Source organism: Pipra filicauda, unplaced genomic scaffold, assembly GCF_003945595.2.
Source record: "Pipra filicauda isolate LSUMZ 115617 unplaced genomic scaffold, ASM394559v2 scaffold12_size5214236_pilon, whole genome shotgun sequence".
Taxonomy (NCBI): domain Eukaryota; kingdom Metazoa; phylum Chordata; class Aves; order Passeriformes; family Pipridae; genus Pipra; species Pipra filicauda.
In genome coordinates, this window is record NW_024103763.1 from 757,185 (window position 1) to 778,806 (window position 21,622).

The 21,622-nt window shown below is 38.1% G+C and overlaps 1 protein-coding gene and 1 non-coding gene across 4 annotated transcripts in view; both read right to left on the reverse strand.

Annotated features, from left to right (window-relative positions):
- POLA1 (DNA polymerase alpha 1, catalytic subunit) overlaps nucleotides 1-21,622 on the reverse strand; it is a 196,416-nt gene that overhangs the window by 143,725 nt on the left and 31,069 nt on the right. For all 3 annotated transcript variants that reach the window (XM_027727896.2, XM_027727895.2, XM_039391330.1), the window contains exons 23-26: nucleotides 20,642-20,738; nucleotides 20,002-20,126; nucleotides 17,930-18,079; nucleotides 17,579-17,701 (exon numbers count right to left, since the gene is read on the reverse strand). In XM_027727896.2, the coding sequence (XP_027583697.2) occupies nucleotides 17,579-17,701; nucleotides 17,930-18,079; nucleotides 20,002-20,126; nucleotides 20,642-20,738 (495 nt within the window). The remainder of the gene's footprint in view (nucleotides 1-17,578; nucleotides 17,702-17,929; nucleotides 18,080-20,001; nucleotides 20,127-20,641; nucleotides 20,739-21,622) is intronic.
- On the reverse strand, nucleotides 20,289-20,419 carry LOC113991546. The gene has a single exon (XR_003541946.1).

Below are 21,622 nucleotides of genomic sequence, written 5' to 3' on the forward strand. Positions count from 1 at the left end.
AGCAGGTGCTTGCTCTCTCCACAGAAATCAGCCCTTCCATTTGGTTTAGCCAGAAAGCAAGACAGAATCTGGGAAGCAAATTCCACTTTTGCTCTCCTAAAAGCCAGTTTGGAGTAGCTAGGTGGCTACTGCTGGCTGGCACCTGCATCATCCTGGTGTTCACCAGAAGCCTGTCCTCCTTTCCTGCCATCCCACATCCCCTCCTCACCTACCCCACCCCACAAACTCCTCACTTTAATTCAAACAGGTGTGAGAGTTGAATTTTACACAACACTATTGGTACCTTAACTCCAGGCTCCCACTTTTATCTATAAGCAACATGGTATTCACCCGGAGATCCTAAAAACCAAGAGCAGTAGTCATGACAAATTTGGGAAGTGACAAGAAACATAAAATGTAGATGCTTTGGCAGTGAAGACATCTACCACTTTGGGGAGGAGGAGAGGGAAGAAAAGGGATATTAAAAAAACAAGAATTTGTAAGGAAGGCAAGTCAGCAAGAAACAAAATACAGTGGTACAATGCACCTCCAGTGTTCTTATACATGTTAAAATATGTAAGACCTGCTCCAAAAGGCTTTCCTCCACCACAAAAAAATCTCAGCACAGAGTCATAGAACCATAGAATGGTTTAGGTTGGAAGGAACCTTGAAGATCATCTAGTTCCAACCCCAAGTGTTAAGCAGCATCCAGAATATCATATACTACAGTGACATGACCAAATTGCCCTATAGCAATATGCTTACACATATGAGTCAATGCATCATTTCAAGAGTTAATGATTGGTTCATTAAGGTAAAAGGAAAGGAGGGAAGTTAAAGGAGGAAAAATATAATTAGAACAACTTTTTTTCTATATATTAACTACGGGACAGGTTGAGGTAAGAAGGCCCTTTGTCTTCTTTTTATCTGAACTGTGCTCAGGCATTCAGGCCTCTCTGACACTTGAATAAGGAGCTGCAATCCGCCCAGGCCACTCTTCGCTTGTAACTACTCGGGACCCTCTTAGGGGTTCAGTCACTGGTATAATAATTCTTTGCTGCCTATCAGGAAATGTCTCTGACCAACCACTACACCCAGAAGACACATCCAGAGTAGCTGTGCCCACTGCAGTGGGACAACATTGTGCATAGTCATGGCACAGCATTCAGCCACAAATGTCACTGAGTCCCCTTCTTGGAGTTCACCTTCTTCACAAGGGTATATCTGCTACCCAAAAAACCTTCGACCGTCCCAATAGCAAAAGCTCTCAAGTCTCCAACGGATGTCTCAAAAATATTCCCCAGCTTATACAAGAAAACTAAACTGTTTGTAGTCCAACAGTAAGAATTGAAATACTTAAAAGTTGCAGGAATTCCTGAATGTTAAGATATTTCTGCTTACTACATTAGGAATTTTTCTGTTTAAAAAATTTATTTAATCCTTTCAAAAATTCATGACATGGGGTACTACCCAGAAACCAAAATAATATAAAAGCATACAGAATTTCTTAACATATTCAGAGGTGAAATTAATTACAGCACAGGTAATCTGATCCCTCCTAAGAGTATGATCTGAGGAAAGAAAGAAACTGATGATCAGAGTTATAACTATGTAATAAACAGTAAACCTTTCAAGATTGAATGAAGACAAGAGAAACATCACTTTTTCCTTGCAAAATGCTTTACAGAGGTGTAGACTATAGCAAAACAAACTCAAGATACCAGATTGTGCACACGTAGGTAGGAATTACAGGAAATCTCTTATAAACATCAAGTACATAAACAAAGAAACCCCCCTGCATTAAACAAGGAAAATACTGAAAGGTCCAAATTTATTACTGAATATCAATTTTTAAGTACAAATATTTTTATGCTGTGCCAGATGGGTAATACAGTGTTTCCCTCTGGCTGACCACACATGACTTCTTAGAACTACATAAAATTACCTTTAAGAAAGGTATCCAATTCGTTAAAATTCTATCCAAAACATCTGGCACTTAAATTACAGTATTTCAGTGTGGCAAAAGACTGCAGTCATTCCTTACTAACTTTTCTCTAACACTCATGGGTCGTAAAATTTTACTAAACAGTCTCTACTTCAAGCCTGTAACTTCAGGCTGACTGACAGCATAATTTTTAGAAGCAAGGCATAGGATCTTGATTTAACACAAATGATGGGAAATCCACCACCACCAGCTCTATGCAATTCCTTTGCCACAAAGTCAAAGAACTGAAACGTCTCATTTATGCTTCCAACTGCAGCAACTCGGAATCTGCACCAAGAAACCCAAGACACTGATCACATGAGAGGATTTGTAAGACAGTGAGGAGGAAAGAAGAGGAAGAGATAAACTACAGATGCCAAATTGATTCACACACATTTGGGATATCAGACATTTACAAAATTTTGATTTCTTGGCTCCTCTGACTGGCAGTGGTCTCTGCCACAGCAGGAAATCCAAAAAACACAACTGCTTCAAGACTTTATGGAGCAAAACTGAAGCAGCCTGCAGTCTGCTGCATGGTAAAAAGGTCTACTATGAAATCCAGGACTAAACCATCAAGCCCAGCCCCCTAAAAACACACATCATATAATCCTGTTCATAAGGATATCTGGCTGTCTTTTAAATAAGGTGAAGTTGGGCTGTTTCTGTTTCATTTTTTTTTTTAACTTCACTGGCCATGACAGAAAATTTGAGATAGATATTTATTCCTCATTGAGCCTCATTTCAGGGTCCCTATCACTACTGTCTTAAAAATAACTTGTTTCAAAGGGAACTCCTGGGGAAAATTGTATTTTGTTAGCTCAGAGGAGTATTGTCACAATGGCTGCTCGATTATTCCCTTGAGGTAGACAGACTAAGTAGGAGGCTTTATCATTATTCAAGCAGATGGGTTATTAGGCACATGACACCAACAATTTTAGTAGATTCAAACACAGAAACTTGGTTTCAAGGCTAAAATATCAAAATCATTCTACTGCTGAGAAGCCCTCTACATTATCAAATAGGCACACTCGACAGACACCTTTAGAAGCATCGAATCCACAGTGTAACGATTTAAAAAAAAGTATTCTTACTTTTCCTTCCTCACTGAAAAGAAATGGAATGCCACTTAGGTTCCTCCGTATCTTCGCAGGTTGCACTTAACTGAAGCTGCAGTGCCCTGTACTTCCAGTGCACTTACATTTGTAAGCCCTTGCCTGAAGATTAATAGTTACGAGAAAGTCATGAGGATTGTTTTTTCTCCACTCCTCATCTTTTTTATTCTGGGCAACAACAATCCCTTAGAAGAGATAATTAAATGTCATAATGGTAAATACTAAAGAACAACAACAAAAAAAATCCCTAAACAGTAGGTTTAACACCTTAGCTTAAAATACCTAAAATGAACTCCTGTCTTCAGAACTATTCCTACAAATTTTATCCAATGCATGTGTGTCAGTGTTTATAATATCTCCACATACACGAGATTCTGACTTGTAAACTGATACTACTCAAAAAGGGCAAAATTACTACAGCTACAAAGAATCATCCACTGTAAAATTCCACAGATGCTTCCAATAAAACAATACTAAGCAGCCTGCCATTCAAAGTAGTTATCCACCTTTTTCACTTGAAACACGGCGACATCTTTAAAATTCATACGTGAGACATGTCCATCCACAAATGCACTCCCTGAATCTGTTAAACTTCTTTTCAATCTCTACTTCACAAAAATAACCGACAGAAAGAGAAAATTAAGGAGATCTACTGGTCAGTCTTTTTCATTCCTGGAAACAGCACTTTCCCCAGATGGAATTAATACTTGATCTGCTGTGTGCAGCTCCTGAAAGACGGTCCTAAATAAAGATTTACATGCTGGTTCTACAGAGGGACTTAAAATAGTATCAGAACTCGGATCAAGACACTTGAAAATCTGGAGATTCAGCTGAACCTTCTCCTGAAGGCATTTTGGAGAGGAGCCAACAAGAGGTGCATGTTAGCACTGCTCAGTCATACTTCTATTCCACAGTTTCACCACTGCAATTTTTCCTTTTTCCACTCATGAAAGTCATCTTTACTTGTAATTAATTTCTGATATAAACTCTACCATCTCAAATGTGTGCTTATGAATTAAATATTTATTAATAATGCTTTATACTTACTAGATAATATTAATCCAGTAAATTTATCATTTCTTCTATCAGACACTTGTAAGCCACATTATAGCACACCAGCAGCAACACAACACAGCAACTTAGGGGTGGAATTCCCATGGAGTCTAGAAGTTTCCATGACTCTAAATTTTCCATTTTAACAAAATCACAACTTCTATTAAAAAAAGAAAGTTTAATCAATGTGTATGCTAGGTATTTAGTCTACTCTAGGAAAACGAGAGATGACCTTCACTCTAGTAGCAACTGGTTTACACTGTCCAGCTATGCCTACAAAGGCATTCTGAGTTTGCTTTGATGGCCTGCACATGCCAGGGCTTGATGTCATTGATAGATTGACATTGCTATCGTTCTCACACAAAACTTGATTAGCATAACAGAAGATCTGAAAGTGTGCTATCCCACTTTCAAAAAATCTTCCCCATCTGCTGCTGGGTGACATATGTGGATCACCTTCCCTTTCCTATTCACTAGAACACAGCAAAACTCCAGAGGAAGGGTCTGCCTACATCTGTCTTGGGAGCAAGGCTATTGTTTGTGAGATAATTACTCTGGCCTTGTTGACTTGCAGCAATAATTGAGAACGAAATCACCTAATAAGCCAAGTTACCTAGTAATATAGCACATTATTACAGCAATGATTGCATATAAACTTTGAACCCCCTTTAGTGCCAATTAATTTCAAGAGCATTAGCACCAACAGTAAACGAATACGAAGCAGTTTAACTAATTAAAGCTTACTACGTAATAGGCTTGTAGCTTCAATTATCATTTTTCATGTCATCTGAAACAGTAATGATATGTACCAGCTGGAAAACATTTAGAACAGGGCCTGCCTCATCCCACAGCAACAGGTAAATGGAGCAGTTTTTGAAACTATGTCATGCACTTTCCTAGCAGAAGTGCTAACTAAGCCTTATCAACAGAGACAAACAGCAGATGGCAACAAATGTGCCAAGAGACATTTCATCCTCCAGGAAGAGTTCAACACAAGGCATCAGCAAAAAAGGAGCAGAGTTGGAAGCATGACTCCCACAGATCTTACCCAGCTGCTCTCTTCTGTAGGAAAAACACAAAATCAAAACACAAACCTATTTAAGCAGTGATTCTCTCCCTCATGTACAGACTTCGTGTGTAGTTCACCTACATTTCCTTCCCAGAAGTCTAGTATCAGGTGCAGCTCAGCAAAGCAGCTGAAGCCCTTTTCCCCATGAGAAGTTTCTTCTTAGCTCCCAGTAAACAGGAATTGTTTAAATGCAGACATTGACTCTCCCATTTGACTTATAGAGTTCAATAAATCTTTGCTATTTTAGTTGTATGTACAGAAGAGGACTAATTATTCAACTCTTTTTTTACTTCTTGTACATTTTGGACTCAAAGGAATCGCAGATGAAGTCGCTTGTCCTTCAGTGTGACGCAGCACTGCTCTTTAACAGTTCTGAGCATTCAGTGTTTCCAGGTAATTTTTGTGACCTGAAGGCCCATAGCTATCTTCTCCAGATGGTTTTATTTTGTTCTTGACATTTAACTTCTTGACACACTGACTGAACTGAACACTGAGGGTGAAAGTCATTTTCATGTTTTCATGTTCATGTTTGAATTTCCAAGACTCTGAAGTTATCGGAGAAGCTGTTAGTATTTTTGAGCAATTAATCTTCTCTTGAACTATCCTATCAACAATTTCACTTCTCCCTTTGTTCCATCTCCATCCTCAAGTAAGCACACACCTAATTACTTGCCTTATAGGAAAACCTATTTGCAGTTCATGTTACTCATTTCTTTCCAAACACTAAGCACAGCTGACTTAACATTTAAGGACCTATGCCCACTGCATTTAAAAAACAGTGAAAAGCAAAACATGCAAAGTTTTTTCATTATGGGTATGCATACTGATTCAGGTTTTCCCAAACTCCATCTCTCCCAACATTCACTGCAACAACTCAGAGAGCACCAAGTCTTCCTTCCAGGGAACTAATATAACTGATCTCTTTACAGTGAATAACTGTATTCCTAAATCAACTATTGGCCATAACACAAGTACTGAAACTTAAAGACAAAACCCAACAACTCCATGTTATGCAAAGCATGCAAAAAGTTGATTTTTTTTTTTGTAAAGTTAAGAAAAACTTATCAAACCATAAGAATCTGAACACCACTAACAATGCCCTGCTTCCAACGCTGTCTGTCCAAAGAGATTAAATGGTGAAAGGAGCATCATGTTATATAAAATTGCAAAAAAAAACCCCTTTATGCTCAAGAGCGTATAGCAAGGCTGTGACGGTCTACGTACAACACAAACTATTAATAAACTATTAACCACAGTTCCTCTCAGAGAGAGGGGCTGACAGACAGTCACAAAACAGACTTTCCTCAAGTTAAGATGGAAAAGGCCAGGGACAAATACTAAGTCACTACTGATACTTGATAATTGTGATAATCTTCTACCACACATGCTTTAAATGCTCTTCAAAGCAAAGAGGAGTTGCTTGGCTTAGCAGGGAGGCTCTCCCCTATTATACAGACCAGCTGAGCCAAAAGCTATGCAGTACTGTATGGAATAACAGAAGGATCATTTCTGGAATAGTCAAATAAATGCCACTTCATACTGCTTTACCATCACATCTCTGGCAGATCAATTTCTTTTTCCATTTTAAGAAAAACATACAAAGGGGGGAAAAAAACAAGTAAAGCAAGATCTACATGTGGAAGGAAATAACTGACTTTAAATAACACTAATAGAATAAACATCAGACAACAAAAATTTATTCCTGGAGTGAAAATTAATAAAAAGGAAACTGGGACAGCTGCACAGTCCAAAATTGGCACTGATTTTCAGAGAAGGAATAGGATCCCTGAAACTATTACTAGATGGCTCAGGAATCCCTGGCAAAAAATCAAACAGTTTCTTAAAAAAAATTGCTGTAATTTAACACAGTATTTATAACAGAGCAAAGTGACACAAGCTTACACTCCAGGATGAAAACCGAGACACACAAACAAAAGCCACAATTAATTAATCTTTACTTGGTCAGCATGTCAGGAGCCCCTTCTTTCTGAAGAAAACCCAAAACTACATGGCTTGCTCATATATGAAAGATGAGAAACTTTTTTAATTATTTAAGTTCAAGATCTACCACCAAAATATGGGATGGCAAAAGGTCAGTACATTAAAGGAGGATGGGAGGGAAGGGACGGTTGTTTTTATTTGAATGGAAACAAAATAATCGTTTATGTGGTTTATCTTCCACGTAAGCCTCGGAGCAATAAAAATCATTATAAAAGCCATTAGATCCCTATAAAACACAAACATCTCTGAGCCACAGAAGGAACCTCTTTCATTAAGAAATTACTAGGAAGCAAAAGGGAAGCATCTGCCCCACACCCCCCATCAGGCATCAATTTCAAATATTCTAAGACCAGTTGAAAAGCTAACATACAAATTGGGAGGAAAATTTCATGTGTCAGCTTTTCCTTAAATTTTTTAGAATCAGTGGGAAGTTTCTCCCTGTAGGAGTATCACAGCTAATTCAATTTATACATATACATATGTTAGCATAATACACTTTTTAAAAGTGGCAGCTTTCATAATCTTCTACCCTTGATTCAGCAAGACATTTTTATTCTAGGATGAAGTGTTTCAGTTCCCTAAATTCAACCCAATCTTGTTACAAGTCAGAAGTATTGTTCTGTGTTTTACATAAAAGCATTTCCACTGAACTAAGCAGCAACTGACAGATAGGGTAAATGGGTTCCAGATAACATTTAAATAGCTGTGCTAATTACACCACACAGAGATAGGAACACGATCCCTTACTCAAATCCTCAGAGTAACCATCCAGAACATTGGAGAGAAGAGAAAAAAAATACCAGTACAAGTCACAAGGCAGCATGTAAAGGAATTTAAAAAAACCCCAAACATTCTGCATAAAGGAGGTAATCTCAACTAATTAGATGCCATAATGATCTTCTCACAATCTGTTAGAAGAGCGTAGTAGTTAATAACCTCACAGATTTCCTCCAATCCTTTCACCAGGAAGGAACAGCAGTTTCTAAATCATTACTGCTCTGTCATCCTGGACCACTGCCAAGAATGTAAAGCTTCAGGACACCTGTCAATTAACACATTCCTACTGAAGGCAGGCTCGTCTTCCAAATCTATTAAAAAATTAGTGATCACAAAAAGCAATCAGATCAAAAACCATGGCAAAATTAAAATTAGAAGTGACGTCTTGAAGGACAACAGCTGTCAACAACAACAACAAAAAAACCACATCAAGAATTGTGTCTCTGCTGAAGTAACTACATACATACTTTGGAAGACGAACTTCATGATGTAACAGACCTTTTTCCACCCCTACCATCTGAGGTACACAGTAGTACATGCAAAAATCACTTGCCACCTGATGGACAATTGCGTGTAAGAGTCAGATCTAAAGCTTTTCTCTAATCAAAGCTTTCTGCAGGGGTTCTCAGTCTAAGTATGGGCTTATTGATTTTTCTTTATCTCCAAGATGACAACTAACTCTAAGTTGAAAAATATGAAGCTATGCACTGAACCAAAAAACCCAGGTATGATACATATTAAAATATCAAGGCAGAGGCCCTATTAAAATTTAAAGGAACCACTAGATTTCTGAGCAAATGCAAAAATGGAATTTCCCTACGTTCAAAGATGCTGATGATGCTGAGTTCTGAGGGAGATGGGGAGGAGAAAGGGGAGAAATTAAGGAGGTCACATGAAAACCAAAACATCACCTGCCATTGACTTATATCTTGGTTGTTCAAAAATCAAAGGGTACAGCCAAGGAAGTTCTAGATTCAACAAGTAAAATTCCAACCAGAGCAAAACCAACCAGCAAGGCTGAAATACCCTGGAGCACAGGACTGAGACATTCCTATGGATTTATGTCAGTCTTCCACCTGCCAATTCCAAATGACAGTATTATGAAATTTGTGACAGTTTGATATCCCAGAAAAAATTAAAAGCATCAAGGAAGAAAAATGAAATTAACATTGAAAACATTCTTTGCACTGAATTCAGAGAAAACAGAAAATAAATTACTAGTGTGCAAACTGTGGTATTGCCTAATAAAGTGATGCTGTGCACAGAACAAGTCAGAGAACCAAACTGCAGGGCAAAGCAGTCCTTTTTTTTTTTTTTTTTTTGAAACCAAGGCTTATCAACCACCACTATCCAAATTTTAAGTTTTCTCAGTCTCATGTAATTACCAAGACTAGCACAAGCTCACAGAGAAATAACTGCCAGGGACTAATCCCTGCAGTAAGGTTCAAATGACATTCCATCATTCCACGTTTTTGATGATCACTGCTTGATAAGCAAAGCATTTCACTGACATAAGTGGGAACCACTCCCTATCCCCAACAATCTAAAAAATTATTTCTTGCTCTTTTTAAAGGTTGTCAGTTAGAACACACAAAACCATAGAAGAATTAAAATGAAAGGTTAAGAGAAATGGATTTTTTTTTTAAACTAATCCAGGTGTTGAAATAGGATTTTATAGAGCAACTCTTCCTAGTGGTTCAAATCAGCAAACAAAAATATCAAATTGTAGAGCACATACCAACATAAATAATTTAATCCTACTCCCTGAAACCTTACCCATATTTGATAAAGGGAATATTCTGAAACTAAAGACAATGCAAACACCAGCAACATCTCCTGCATTACATTATGCACAACCATCGGAAGGAAAGCAAACAGAGCGAGTAAGCACAATTTAAGCTTCCACACGTCTCCCAGTCACCAATCAAGCTCTAAAATTTGGGGGATTTATTTCATCCAGCTTTGACACTGCCCTCCTTCTACTATGAAGGAAGTCTGAACAAATTAGCTTAGGATGTAAGCCTGACTTACAGGCTTCCTTGCTTAAGGTAAGAGATCTGAACCAGGCCATTAAACTACATCTACTTCTCAAGAGTCCTTTGTCCCAGTCAGAATTCTTGACGTTGCCCACCAAGGTCTCCTGAGTCCTTACAAGGCATTGCACCTGCAGCAGTAGAGACAGTCCATCTTCCACAGATAAATAAAGGCCTTGAACAAACTGTTTCATCTGTCTCGTAAGTATATTTCGATGCTGAAAATAGCATAAGCTGTTCATGCTTATCTTCTAAATTAAGCCAATGAATCTTGGCACAGCCCAGAGAAAGGACATACTTGCAGTGACCACATGACCTGATCCATACAGCAAAACGTGCATTCAAACTACACAAGCATTATTTTTTTAGCTCTGAAACCAAAACATCCTGGTAAGACAAGTATCACTGCCGAAATATCTTCATCCTTCCAGTCTTCTTCACTTCAAATGACGAGTTGCATCTGTTAGATCTAGCTGACCTTAGTGATAAATCTCAGTGTGAATTAAAGGAACTTCTAAACTGATGGTCATAAACCAATTTTGATTTGAAGGGATCTCTGGACATCACCTAACCCAACCTCTTGCCCAAGACAGGGATAGACCTGCCTGGTGCAACTCTGTCCATCTCTAGGAAGAGTCTGGTTTCTTCTTAAGACCACAGTCAATTCCATCCTCAAAGGCTTTTTCTCCAGATTGAAGAAACCCAGCTTGCAGCTTCTCCCTATATGTCAGAGTAGGATCATCACCATCCTTAAACCATTACCTGAAAATAGCACATCTAGTAGGCTCAAATGAGTATTCATTCAAGAGGAAAAAGAACAGATCATGTCACTGTGGATGGGGCAAAAAGCTTCTAAGACAATCTGTGATAAAACACTAAGCTTTTGCACAGTGGGCAACATTCCCAGGAAATATATGAAAATTTTTGATTATGAGATCAAGGTGTCCTATCTTTGAAGGACAGAATGAATATTTATTTAAGTCTCGTGGGAGACAAACACTTCAGTTAGACTCATTTTTCTATCCTCTTAGGGATAGTGCTTGAAAATGAAAATTATTTTTAACTCCTATTTGAAGTATCTTTTATTTTGAAAACTTTATTACTATCTAGGTATCTAAACCCATGGTTTCTAGAACAGGCCAACATCCAATTTAAGATAAATGCATGATGCAGATGAGTGAAGCAATAATACCCTAGAGAACAATTTCTGCTGAAGTCTCAAAACACAAAGCATTTTATGGCAGGTCACTAATGAACTAAGAAAATGTGCACAGCAAAGACATGCAGTGCTAATAAATATACAGGCTGGAGAAAAACATTAAAACATCAGTTTGGATTTATAATCTTAGTTAGGATTTATAATCTTCTAACCTTAACACAGTGGGTTTTGGAAAACAAATTTGTTTGAAAACAGAAATTAAGCAGTTTACAAATGATGGAGTCATGCTGCAAAAGCTCTCACCTTCATAGTGAAGCACCTATACTCTTGTATCTCCCTTTTATGAGGCATCTCTATGCCAGTATCTGAAGAAGAGAACCATGAAAGGAACTGTTAATCCCTACAGTATTCTAGATAGGTTTAAAGGATTTCCTCAGTAATTCTGAAGCCGAAGTATGGCAAATTTTGGGGGTTGCAGGATTCCAGTGCATTCCCCAATATTTTATTGCACATCTGAGAGTCTTTCTGCTACCACTGGATGTGAAGAGATTTCTTCCTCTCCTGATCCTAACATCAGCCCTCTACCCAACACATATGGCTTCTAAAAGGGGACATACTGTTACATTTCAGGTATGGAGAATGTTCCAAAGATCTCGCTCTTTCACATCTCCCAGTAAATCTCCTTTTCAGTTTTACCACAATTCTGGGTGAGGAGTATCTTGTTGTTACCTAGTCAGCCAGGTTAAGATATGACTCAAGCAAAATCTCTATCTTTCGGCAAGACAGGAAAAAAAATACAAGACAGGAAACTATAAGAAAAAACCAAAAGTACAGAAAAAAGACAAGAACAACCAAACAAAACCCCACGTGTTCGTCCTATTAACACCAACCCCACGGTATGAGCTGAAAAATAGCTGGCCATACCCGACCCCTTACATCTCACACTGGGCCTGCCCCACTGTGCAGCCTCCTCCTTTCCACCAGCACTAGGAGCATGCAGTGAGTCCCTGAGTCATTGATCCAACTGAAATCAATTTGGTTTTCCTCCGGAGTTAGTTTTCAACTCGGATCACCAGGCTGATCCAACTCACCATGGGGCCATGCAATTGCTATAACCCATCCACAGAAATCAGCAGTCAGGAAGTGAGAGGCACCACACCTCTCGTAATAGCACAATCTTAAAATAAGCAGTAAAAAAGAAAAAAAAAAAGGTCTCTATTCATCTGACTTGCTGTACAATCAATCTGAATCTGATCAATCTTTCTAAACATTTCTCAGTGAATATCCATTAAATAAAACCTTTCTGTCCAGAGGGGGGAAAAAAAAATACCAACATGCCACCCAAAATAAAACAAAATAATTTTTTTCCCTTCTCACTAACTTCCTCCTCACCCAGAATATTCTGGCCATTCTTCTTAATTGAAACATTTCATTTCCTCTCCTTGGAGATGCAAAAGTCTTTATCAGACCAGATGTCATTTCATGCACTTGACTAACAATAATAGTATTTCAAGGAATGTTAAGATGCTCCGTAATTTTTCTACTACTTGGTACTCAGTTTGCATTTTCAGATTGTAAGCAGCCTCTCCTTGTCTATTCTAACTCATTTTGGATATTAGCATGCAGAATAACATACATAGCTTTTTCACAGGCTCACAATTGCGTACATAATGATAAATTTAACAACAGTGACAACTGGTTTGACCCCAACAGTTTCCATTTAGGGACAGTGCAACAATTTAGCACTACTTCTCATAAGATTTCAGTTTGCCTTTTTTATATTTAAAAGCAATTAGAAACTCTTTGCCATCAAGTTCCACGTCTTTCAAAATTGTTATATTGATGCTGCATTCCCTGTTTAAATATAGACAGCATGCTCATATGAGATTTTAGGTTTCTTCCCTCTTTCACCAATTCCCCTTCTCCCATACTACAACACAGAAGAAACCAGGAGTCTGCCAATTGCCCCGTGCACATGAGGACTCTTGCAGACTGTATAAACAATGGTTTAGGTTCAATGAAGAGAAAGCAGCTGATGATCAATTTCCCTGGATGAACAGGACTTAAAAAAAAATTTAAAAAAAAAAAAATGCCTGGATTTCTTTACAGAACATAATTACAATAGACGGCCATTAACCTACTTACTTACCCTTAATTTTTTTAAAATGAGCTCATCTTTCTCCCCTTCATTTTTCTCCTCCCTCATCCATTCTTTTCCCTGACTGCAGCAATAACATGTTTTTATTCTTTCCTTTTGACTGTCAGGGCCTTAAACTAATTATTAATTGAGAATGTATCTAAAGGATCTGAATGAGAAAGTTGGAATTAACCCAACTGCCTCTCTCTCCCTTTTATTTTGCATACTGTAACTCTAGGTTACCTGTTAGCACTGCTGAAAACAGTAAGTGTGTTATTTTCCTTTCAAAAGCAAGTTTGCTTGGGCAAAAATATGCAACAGTGAAAAACAACGTGGGGAAAAAAGCAAACACCTGGAAAAGGCCTCAGCTTTGAGTGGCAACCATTAGCAACCAAGCTGTCTACAGTTAAATTCTCTCAACAACTTTGCTGTCCTGTAGGAGAATCCTGCAGCAGACGGCGTTTAGGAAATCCTGCATTTAGGAAACCAGACAACTGACACTTCATCAAAAGGCTTGTCCTTTAAGGAGGCTAGAACAGCATGACCTTACACTGCCTGCTAGTGCAGAGCTGGCTGGTTGTACAACACCGACTCATCTCTCTTCCAGTTGTTAAATTACATTAAAGGACAGCTAAAAATACATTAAATATTTTCCTATTACTTTTCCATGCAAGCAACTGCTGTAGTTACAACAAGAGCAATGTCCAGGCAAATGCTTACTAACATGGGAGGTGTCAGGGGGGGAGGGAGAGGGGGAAAGTCCAGGAATCCCTCTAACACATTCCTGAACAATAATGCAACCTTTGCATTGCAAATGTAGAAAGTATTTTATTTTACTGTACATATGAGAACTGATGTATTTCTTACAATCGAAATAGGAAAATATTTACATTTTCAAAAATGTCAAACAGATCTGAGCTACAGTTTTCACTCACTCCTGCCATAAATTTTTGACATTTTTTTCCTTCCAAAACACACCAAAACTTAAACAGCCTACATGTGACACACTTTCCATTAAATTCTGACAAATTCACGCTGACATGCCCCTGCTAAATATTACCCACAACAAGAAAGACCCGTTCGAAAAACCTGATAATCAACGTTTAAACACTTCGTGACAAAAATGAGTCTTAATTGATTAAGGATCCCAAGGGCTCTATCGCCATCTAGCGAGAACTCCCCGCCGTTACCACACGATCCAGGGAAAACCCCGTTCCCTGGAATGCCACGCGCTAAGCTCCGCTGGATCCAGTCTGCACAGGGCCAGAGTTGTAAGCGTTTGCTACATTTCTGTTCCCTGCCTTAAGGAAAATAAAGGGTAAGCGCTAGCTCGTATCTCGCTGCCTGAAGAGAACTGAGCTTCTATGGACTATACTGCCAAGAAATCATGGAATGGTTTGGGTTGGAAGGGACTTAGATCACCCAGTTCTATGATCTGTTTTTAAAATGGCAGTGTATAGTTACAAGAATTTTCAGTCACTGTAAGGAACACCATGGCAGCTCCACTACTTTTACTGCACCAGTGTCACGGAACCACAGAGAGAAGTTAAAAGTCCACGGGAGGTGGTACATAGCACTTGGCAGGAGGCATTTGAGTCTTCCTACAGCTTCAGTGGAAGGGTCTTCAGTCACACAGGTGGAAAACAGCAATTTACAGGACTCATCAAAACTCAGTCTCTCTTAGATATGTTAAAACTTAATGTCAGGATGGACTTCAACAACTTCAACATGAAGTATGTATTTCCCACTAAGATTTACAATTGAATTGTAATTGTGTTAGTGCAGATATTAAATTCAATTTTCATCCCACACAGTATTTTTCCTGCTTAGACTTCTACAAGTCTACCTGTGTTTACTCAGGCCCCCTTGGAACATTAAAAAAAAAAAAAGTATTAACTGCTGATCATCAGAAAAGGTCATTTAAATTTAGACCATAAATTTTCCATAAGTTACTTTTTAATTAATCTTTTCATACAGAAAACCTAAACCTCCAGATAAGTCTAATATAAAAGAGGTGAATGTTAAGTAAGTGGTAAGAGGAAACATATGACAGGAAACACTAATATAAAAATGTAAAGTAATGTTTTTCCAGATTAGATATTTCAACTTAGGAAAAAAAAAAACAAACCAGAAATCTAAGGTGTGTCCTCTATAGTGTCATCTTTTGTGCCAAAACCTACTAATCAAGAAATAAGCAACTAGAAGAGCTGTGTCTGTATACTGACTACCTACCTAATAATACAAGTTTTCAGAACAGAGCATATGTAGCGTACTTCACCAGAACCTATCATACTGCACAGAAGCACGAAATTACAGACCATCCTGAAAAGTTTTCAAGTTTGCTTTATCCACAATACCCAGATTAATGAATACTAATCTACATCACAGAATGAGGGGGGAGGAAAAGATCATTTTAGCTCTACAGGAGGTGCTCCTACTGCACAGAGACCTACCAAGGCAGCGATGTCCCACTGAGCTCAGCACTAGTGCTGCCAGACATACCCACTCCCAGATTTCACTGGCACCTCTTTACTGTGCTCCCAGCAGCCCCATCTCACAGAGGAACTTCAAACCTGCACTGGCTACAACAAGCTTTCAGGCAATATTGTGCCACAGTACTAAGTTTTTCCCCAACCTCAAAGCAACTACAAAATTGGAGATTCAAATGGGTGCAAAGGCTTGGTACAAGCCAGCCCAGGTCTAGAACCACCAGAATTCAAGAGGTAAGAAATCCTTTCCAACCAAAAATAAACTGTGTAATAGAGAATGCCTCAAAGTGCTCCCTAGCACATCCTGTATCACCTAATTAGGATTTCCCCCTTTCACCATCTCTTTGGAACATAGTGCAGGAACACCAGAATTTCATGCACAGTCATCCCATAACTGATAACAAACGAGAATAAATTGTATGCGCAAACAAAAAGTATTTCCCAGCCTTAACAGAGGCCAAAAGCTTAAGTATCCATACAATATCCAGTTTGTGACAGGTGCTCTATATGACTACTGGAGATCATTTGAAAAAAAAAATAACAAAAAAGTCACATTCATTACTTTTAAAATACCACTAGAAAATATACAGCTGTGATACTCAGCTGCTTTGCATGCCAACCTCAGAGACAAATACATCAGAATCTCACAGCAACAAAGACACTTTAACTTCATTAAAGGAAACATTAACTTTTGAATTCATGTGGCTGCATAGGACATTTACAGTTATCAAAACAGGAAGTTATTTCTAAGTTAAACATGTGTGTAAGGTTAAACATTCAGGTTATGCAAACTGGGAAGGCAGCAAATGTAGGGTTATGTCTTAGAGAACTGTTTAGATAGGAGGACTTTTAAAATCAAAGATGTGTTACGAGAAACAAAACACCCCTATGCAAGTAAGTCAGGGATTGTAAATGACCCTTCAGTGCATTGGGTGTCAGTCCACAACAAGAAGAGCTGTGCCTTCACATCACAGGGAGGATTTGCCTCTCTGAGATGTGACCTCATCCATCTCCCTGATCAGCTAAAGGTTGACCAGCCATCCAGACACATCTGTTCTTGACACCTTTGCAGACTCCTGCTTGGCATTCTTGTCTATAAAGAACTAATATGAAACATCATGAAAAAATATGTTTTAAGATGCTATGTATCAGTGGTATGTTTTGGATCTTTAATGATTGTTTCTCCCACTGGGACCAGACTGATTGGGCTGCCACCCTCATCAATAGCAAGAGTAGTTTTGCCTATAAAATCAAGAGCAACTCTCAAAATAATATCTGAGGCTAACAAAAAACTTCATTTTAAGGAACAGCTTCTAAAATAAGCCCTGATACATAATCCATTGCCTCCCTGTGATTAATTAGCCCTATTACAAACTTTAGTGTTTCAGGAGCTCCACATACCAGGGGGCACAGGACAGTCTGGTTAAAGTCAAGCTCACCCAAAGCTGAAGCATACCACTAGATCAAAGACTAACCAACTAAGCAAAACTGAAAATTCATGAAATTGAATTTTTTTGTCACCATAATCTGGCCCATTGAAACCAAACAGAGCCAAAATAAGGATCTTGCTAGAGCTTCAACTTGTCATACTTCTGGTGATATTTATCTGATTCTTTTCCAGATACTAGTTTCATTTTTTTCCAACTTCCACAGTACAAGAAAGAAAAATTTACAGTTCTGAAACCAAAAGCAGCTTCAAGACCAAAACCATTCATCTATTCAATGAAAAAAAGCTTAAATCCAGACTTTTTACATGTGTGTATAATCTGTTTAATGACTTACCTCTCTCCCCTTATGTGTCACCAAAGCAGCCAAAGGTTTGGCATAGAATCTGCTGTAGGAAAATCCCAGGCAGCCATACATACTGTTAGCAGTGAGTTTCAAAGCTTTCTGTCTGATATCATACTGCAAAGAAACACAACCAGCAAAAATGATCAAACCGTAGCCATCAGAGGATAGAACTTAATGCTCACAATTACATTCACAGCTTTTCATACAGCCTGAAGCAATGATGGGCTACAAATAAAGCACATTACAATCACTGCTCACTACTAATCATCCCTATTCTACAAGGCTGATCAGGGCACTTAAAGGAAACGGGAGGAAAAATCAAAGGAGTTCTATAGAACACACCTGTAAATACAGGTCAGGATTTAAATCTGGCTGTTTCATTAACTGCTTAACTTGACGCCTTCTCTCCACCAGTTTCCTGATTTCTTTAGGCAAAACTCCCATTTCCACAGACGGGTCTGGAAGCTCTGGAATTTCTTCCTCTTCTTCACCCTGTCAAATGATCACCACAGCTTATCATTTTCTTGCTCGAAGATTAGATTTTAATGTGTTAACTGAAAAGCTTGGGGGGAAAGAACAAAATCACACAGCTTGTGTCTATTCCTGCACAACACCCAAAACACAGTCTAGAACAAGCATGAGACAGTTTTTGCAGTGTTTAACTATAATACTTCATCCCTTCTAGGGAACAGGGCCTAAGTCTGTTTCAGTCTGGGAGAAACCCAATAGAGGTGTGGACCAGTAGCAGGAAGATTTTTTTTAGTGTGTGTGTGATTTTATATTTTTACACACACACACACACACACACATATATAAATCCAGATAAATAACACACAAACACTCTAACTTTTAGGTACAGACAGACAGATAGAAAGACAGACAGATAGAAAGACAGACAGATAGAAAGACAGACAGATAGAAAGACAGACAGAAAGACAGATAGAAAGACAGATAGAAAGACAGATAGAAAGACAGATAGAAAGACAGATAGAAAGACAGATAGAAAGACAGATAGAAAGACAGATAGAAAGACAGATAGAAAGACAGATAGAAAGACAGATAAAAAAATATAAAGAAGCAATTCTTTCCATGCTGGATAAAATCCACACCTTTTTTATTATCACATAATTACTGTTGGTGTTCAGAACTGTCAAATGGGGCACATGCTCTGTGGAACTGATACTTTGAATGATATAACTCACAAAAGAGAAATCCACCATAGCAACAGAACAAAAACTCCACCCCAAGCAACTTTTGATTATAGCAAAACAACAATTTAGGAGAAAGCACATATTCTTCTTTTTCTTAGCATAACTGAAGAAATGGTTGAGCAGAGAAAATGGAAAGAAATTTCAAACACAATGGAGGAGACAGAAATGTACAAAGAAGGGCAACAGAGACATTATGAGGTCGGCAAGTTTAGTAGAGCAGTCTGGGAAGAACTGTAACAAGAAATTACACCAAAGCCTCAATAAATATCGTACAGTGATAGAAACCAAAATGAGCTGCTTCAGCTTGAAGCACACTTCGAAAAGCAGGGAAAATCCACAGAGAGTTTGAAGGAACTTACTGACAGAATTCTGCATACTTATATCCTCCTCTCTGATACGGTACAGATATTTCAGTCATTATGGGACTAACTAATTCCAACCAGTGAGCTGATAGCACTTAAAAATAAAAGCCTCAATGTTTAACCTTTAGACCTGACAAGCTCACTGCTTCAGTTTACAACACAGCTCCAACAACAACTGTTTCAGCACAGCTGAGGAAATGAGAATCTCCAGCCACGGATAAGCCAGAGCCAACATAGCTGTTTAGAAAACAGTGGAACTACACCTTCAGGTTGTGTTTAATACAGTTTAATGCTGTGTTAAACAGTATGAATGTTTGTGAAGCTAGTACCACAGCTGACATAGTCATCACCCCCCAAGACACACACATAATTTTCCTGATGTCTAATAAGGCTTGAGCTCCTATCGTATTCTTTCCTGTAGACAGAACCATGAGACTTTTGTCTCCCTCATTCAGGTATGTTTGCATGAATTCTGTGGCAACTAACTTTTGGAAGCTTCTACCAAGTTCAGATGAAACTGGTCAAGTGGCTCAGAAACTGCTAGGAGGACATGTGGCTGAAAAGTAAAAACTTGTTTCATGAGGTTACCAAGACTAGATGGGAGAGAACTTACCAAGATTCTATATAAGTATTACAGAAAGGAAGGTGAGAGACATTAAATACTGAAAAAGTCCCAACCCAAACTTAATATGACGCATCTCTAAACAAGAATCACTTTTTAAGTGAGAGGGGACAAAAAAATATTAAATAGTGGAAAAGAAGTTTTTTAAAGAGCTGATTCACAGAAAACACACTGAAGTTAAGACGGTGCAACTTAAGCCACAAGTTAAAGCACACGAACCTCGGCCCTTTTCTGTGCTTCTGATGACAGTCTCTGCACTGTGGTAAAGCAGATGTTAAACTCTTGGATAATCGATGGGTACAAGCTATTGAAGTCGAGAAGCAAAATAAACTTGTCATAAAAACCTAAAACAGAGTTTAAAACAAAAGTCATAATTACTCAGTCACCCAAAGGACTCCATACAACTCCACGATTAATATGTAAGTGACAGTAATACGCTGTACCACATTTCCATAATCTAAATCCCTTAAAGCAGCTGTTGAGATGCACCACCACCCATTACAGAAAGCTGTCAGAAGTGGAACGATCCAACCCCGTTAACTCACCAGAGTTGAACAGATAGCTTCTGTGTTACTATAGGACACTTGTACAGTTTTCCCCACAGAGAGGAGAAACTGAAAGAAAACTTAAGTGTCCATTAGAAAATTTATACACATATACACAGTCCTAATTCCTCAAAATCAGCAATTCCACAATCAGTGTTGGAAATTTTGTTGTGTGCAATGACATCTCCCCCCAGTCCCACAACCACCACACCAAACTCCCAGAAGATACACGGATTCCCCACTGCAATCTCTCTGCATTAATATAATCTACCTGTCTCTATCTTCATAGAAGAAAGAAAATTGCCACATCTTACCGACTTTGGGATCCAAGACTAAGCCCCCAGCATATGCTGCTTTCTTTTTCCCTATATTTGATTTATTCTGATCTTCAAGATCCTCATCTTCATCCACCTACATTTGGCATTTAAAAAAGTCATTATCTAGTCTCTAAGACTTCTATAATCTTAGACGAGTTATTTTTGGCAAATCAAATATGAATTTGGGAGCCAGTGCACAGAGTTCCTTTTAAAATACATGCAAAACATGGTGTTTTCATCCTGATCCTTACTAAAGCTCTCTACATGTCAAAACAGCATTCAAATCAACTCTGATAGGAAAAAAACTGCTAATAAGAGACCTTAAGGTATTGTCATCATGCAACATGGTACTAGTATGCATTTTCCAGCTGGTTGTAAAGGTCAACACTAGGAAAAAAATCAATTCATGACCCAGAAGTCATATGATTGCCCAATTACAATGTTGTTTTTTGAAACAGAATGGCTGGGTTTTAATAAAACAAATAAAAACATTATTACTGACCTAAAAAGTATCCTGTTATTTGTTACATAGTAGTAAGATTTTTTTCTGCTGGCTGTTCAATTCTATTCTAAATCACTGAAAATTCCAGCTTTGATGAAACAATACAATCAAGAAAACTTATTGCTTTGGAATTTGCTGTTGAACTTATATAAAAGTAAAACTAAGAAGCAAAATATAGTGCAATACAAGTACTTTCTCAAATTTCAATTTGTTTACTAACAAAACAAATGGATGTTTCTATAAATATTATTTACACTGGTATTACTCAAAGGAATTTCTTTTGATATCTTTGGATATTTTACCCATAAAACAAATCATACTTGAAATACTGTTCATCATCAAAATAATTTTAAGTGCATCTATTAAGCAACACAGATTATCTTTACTATTTCCCTACACAGTCAAGTACTTGGCTTATTTTAATTTTAAACTAACAGAACAATTGAGTTTCCATAGATCTGTAACACAATGGAAAA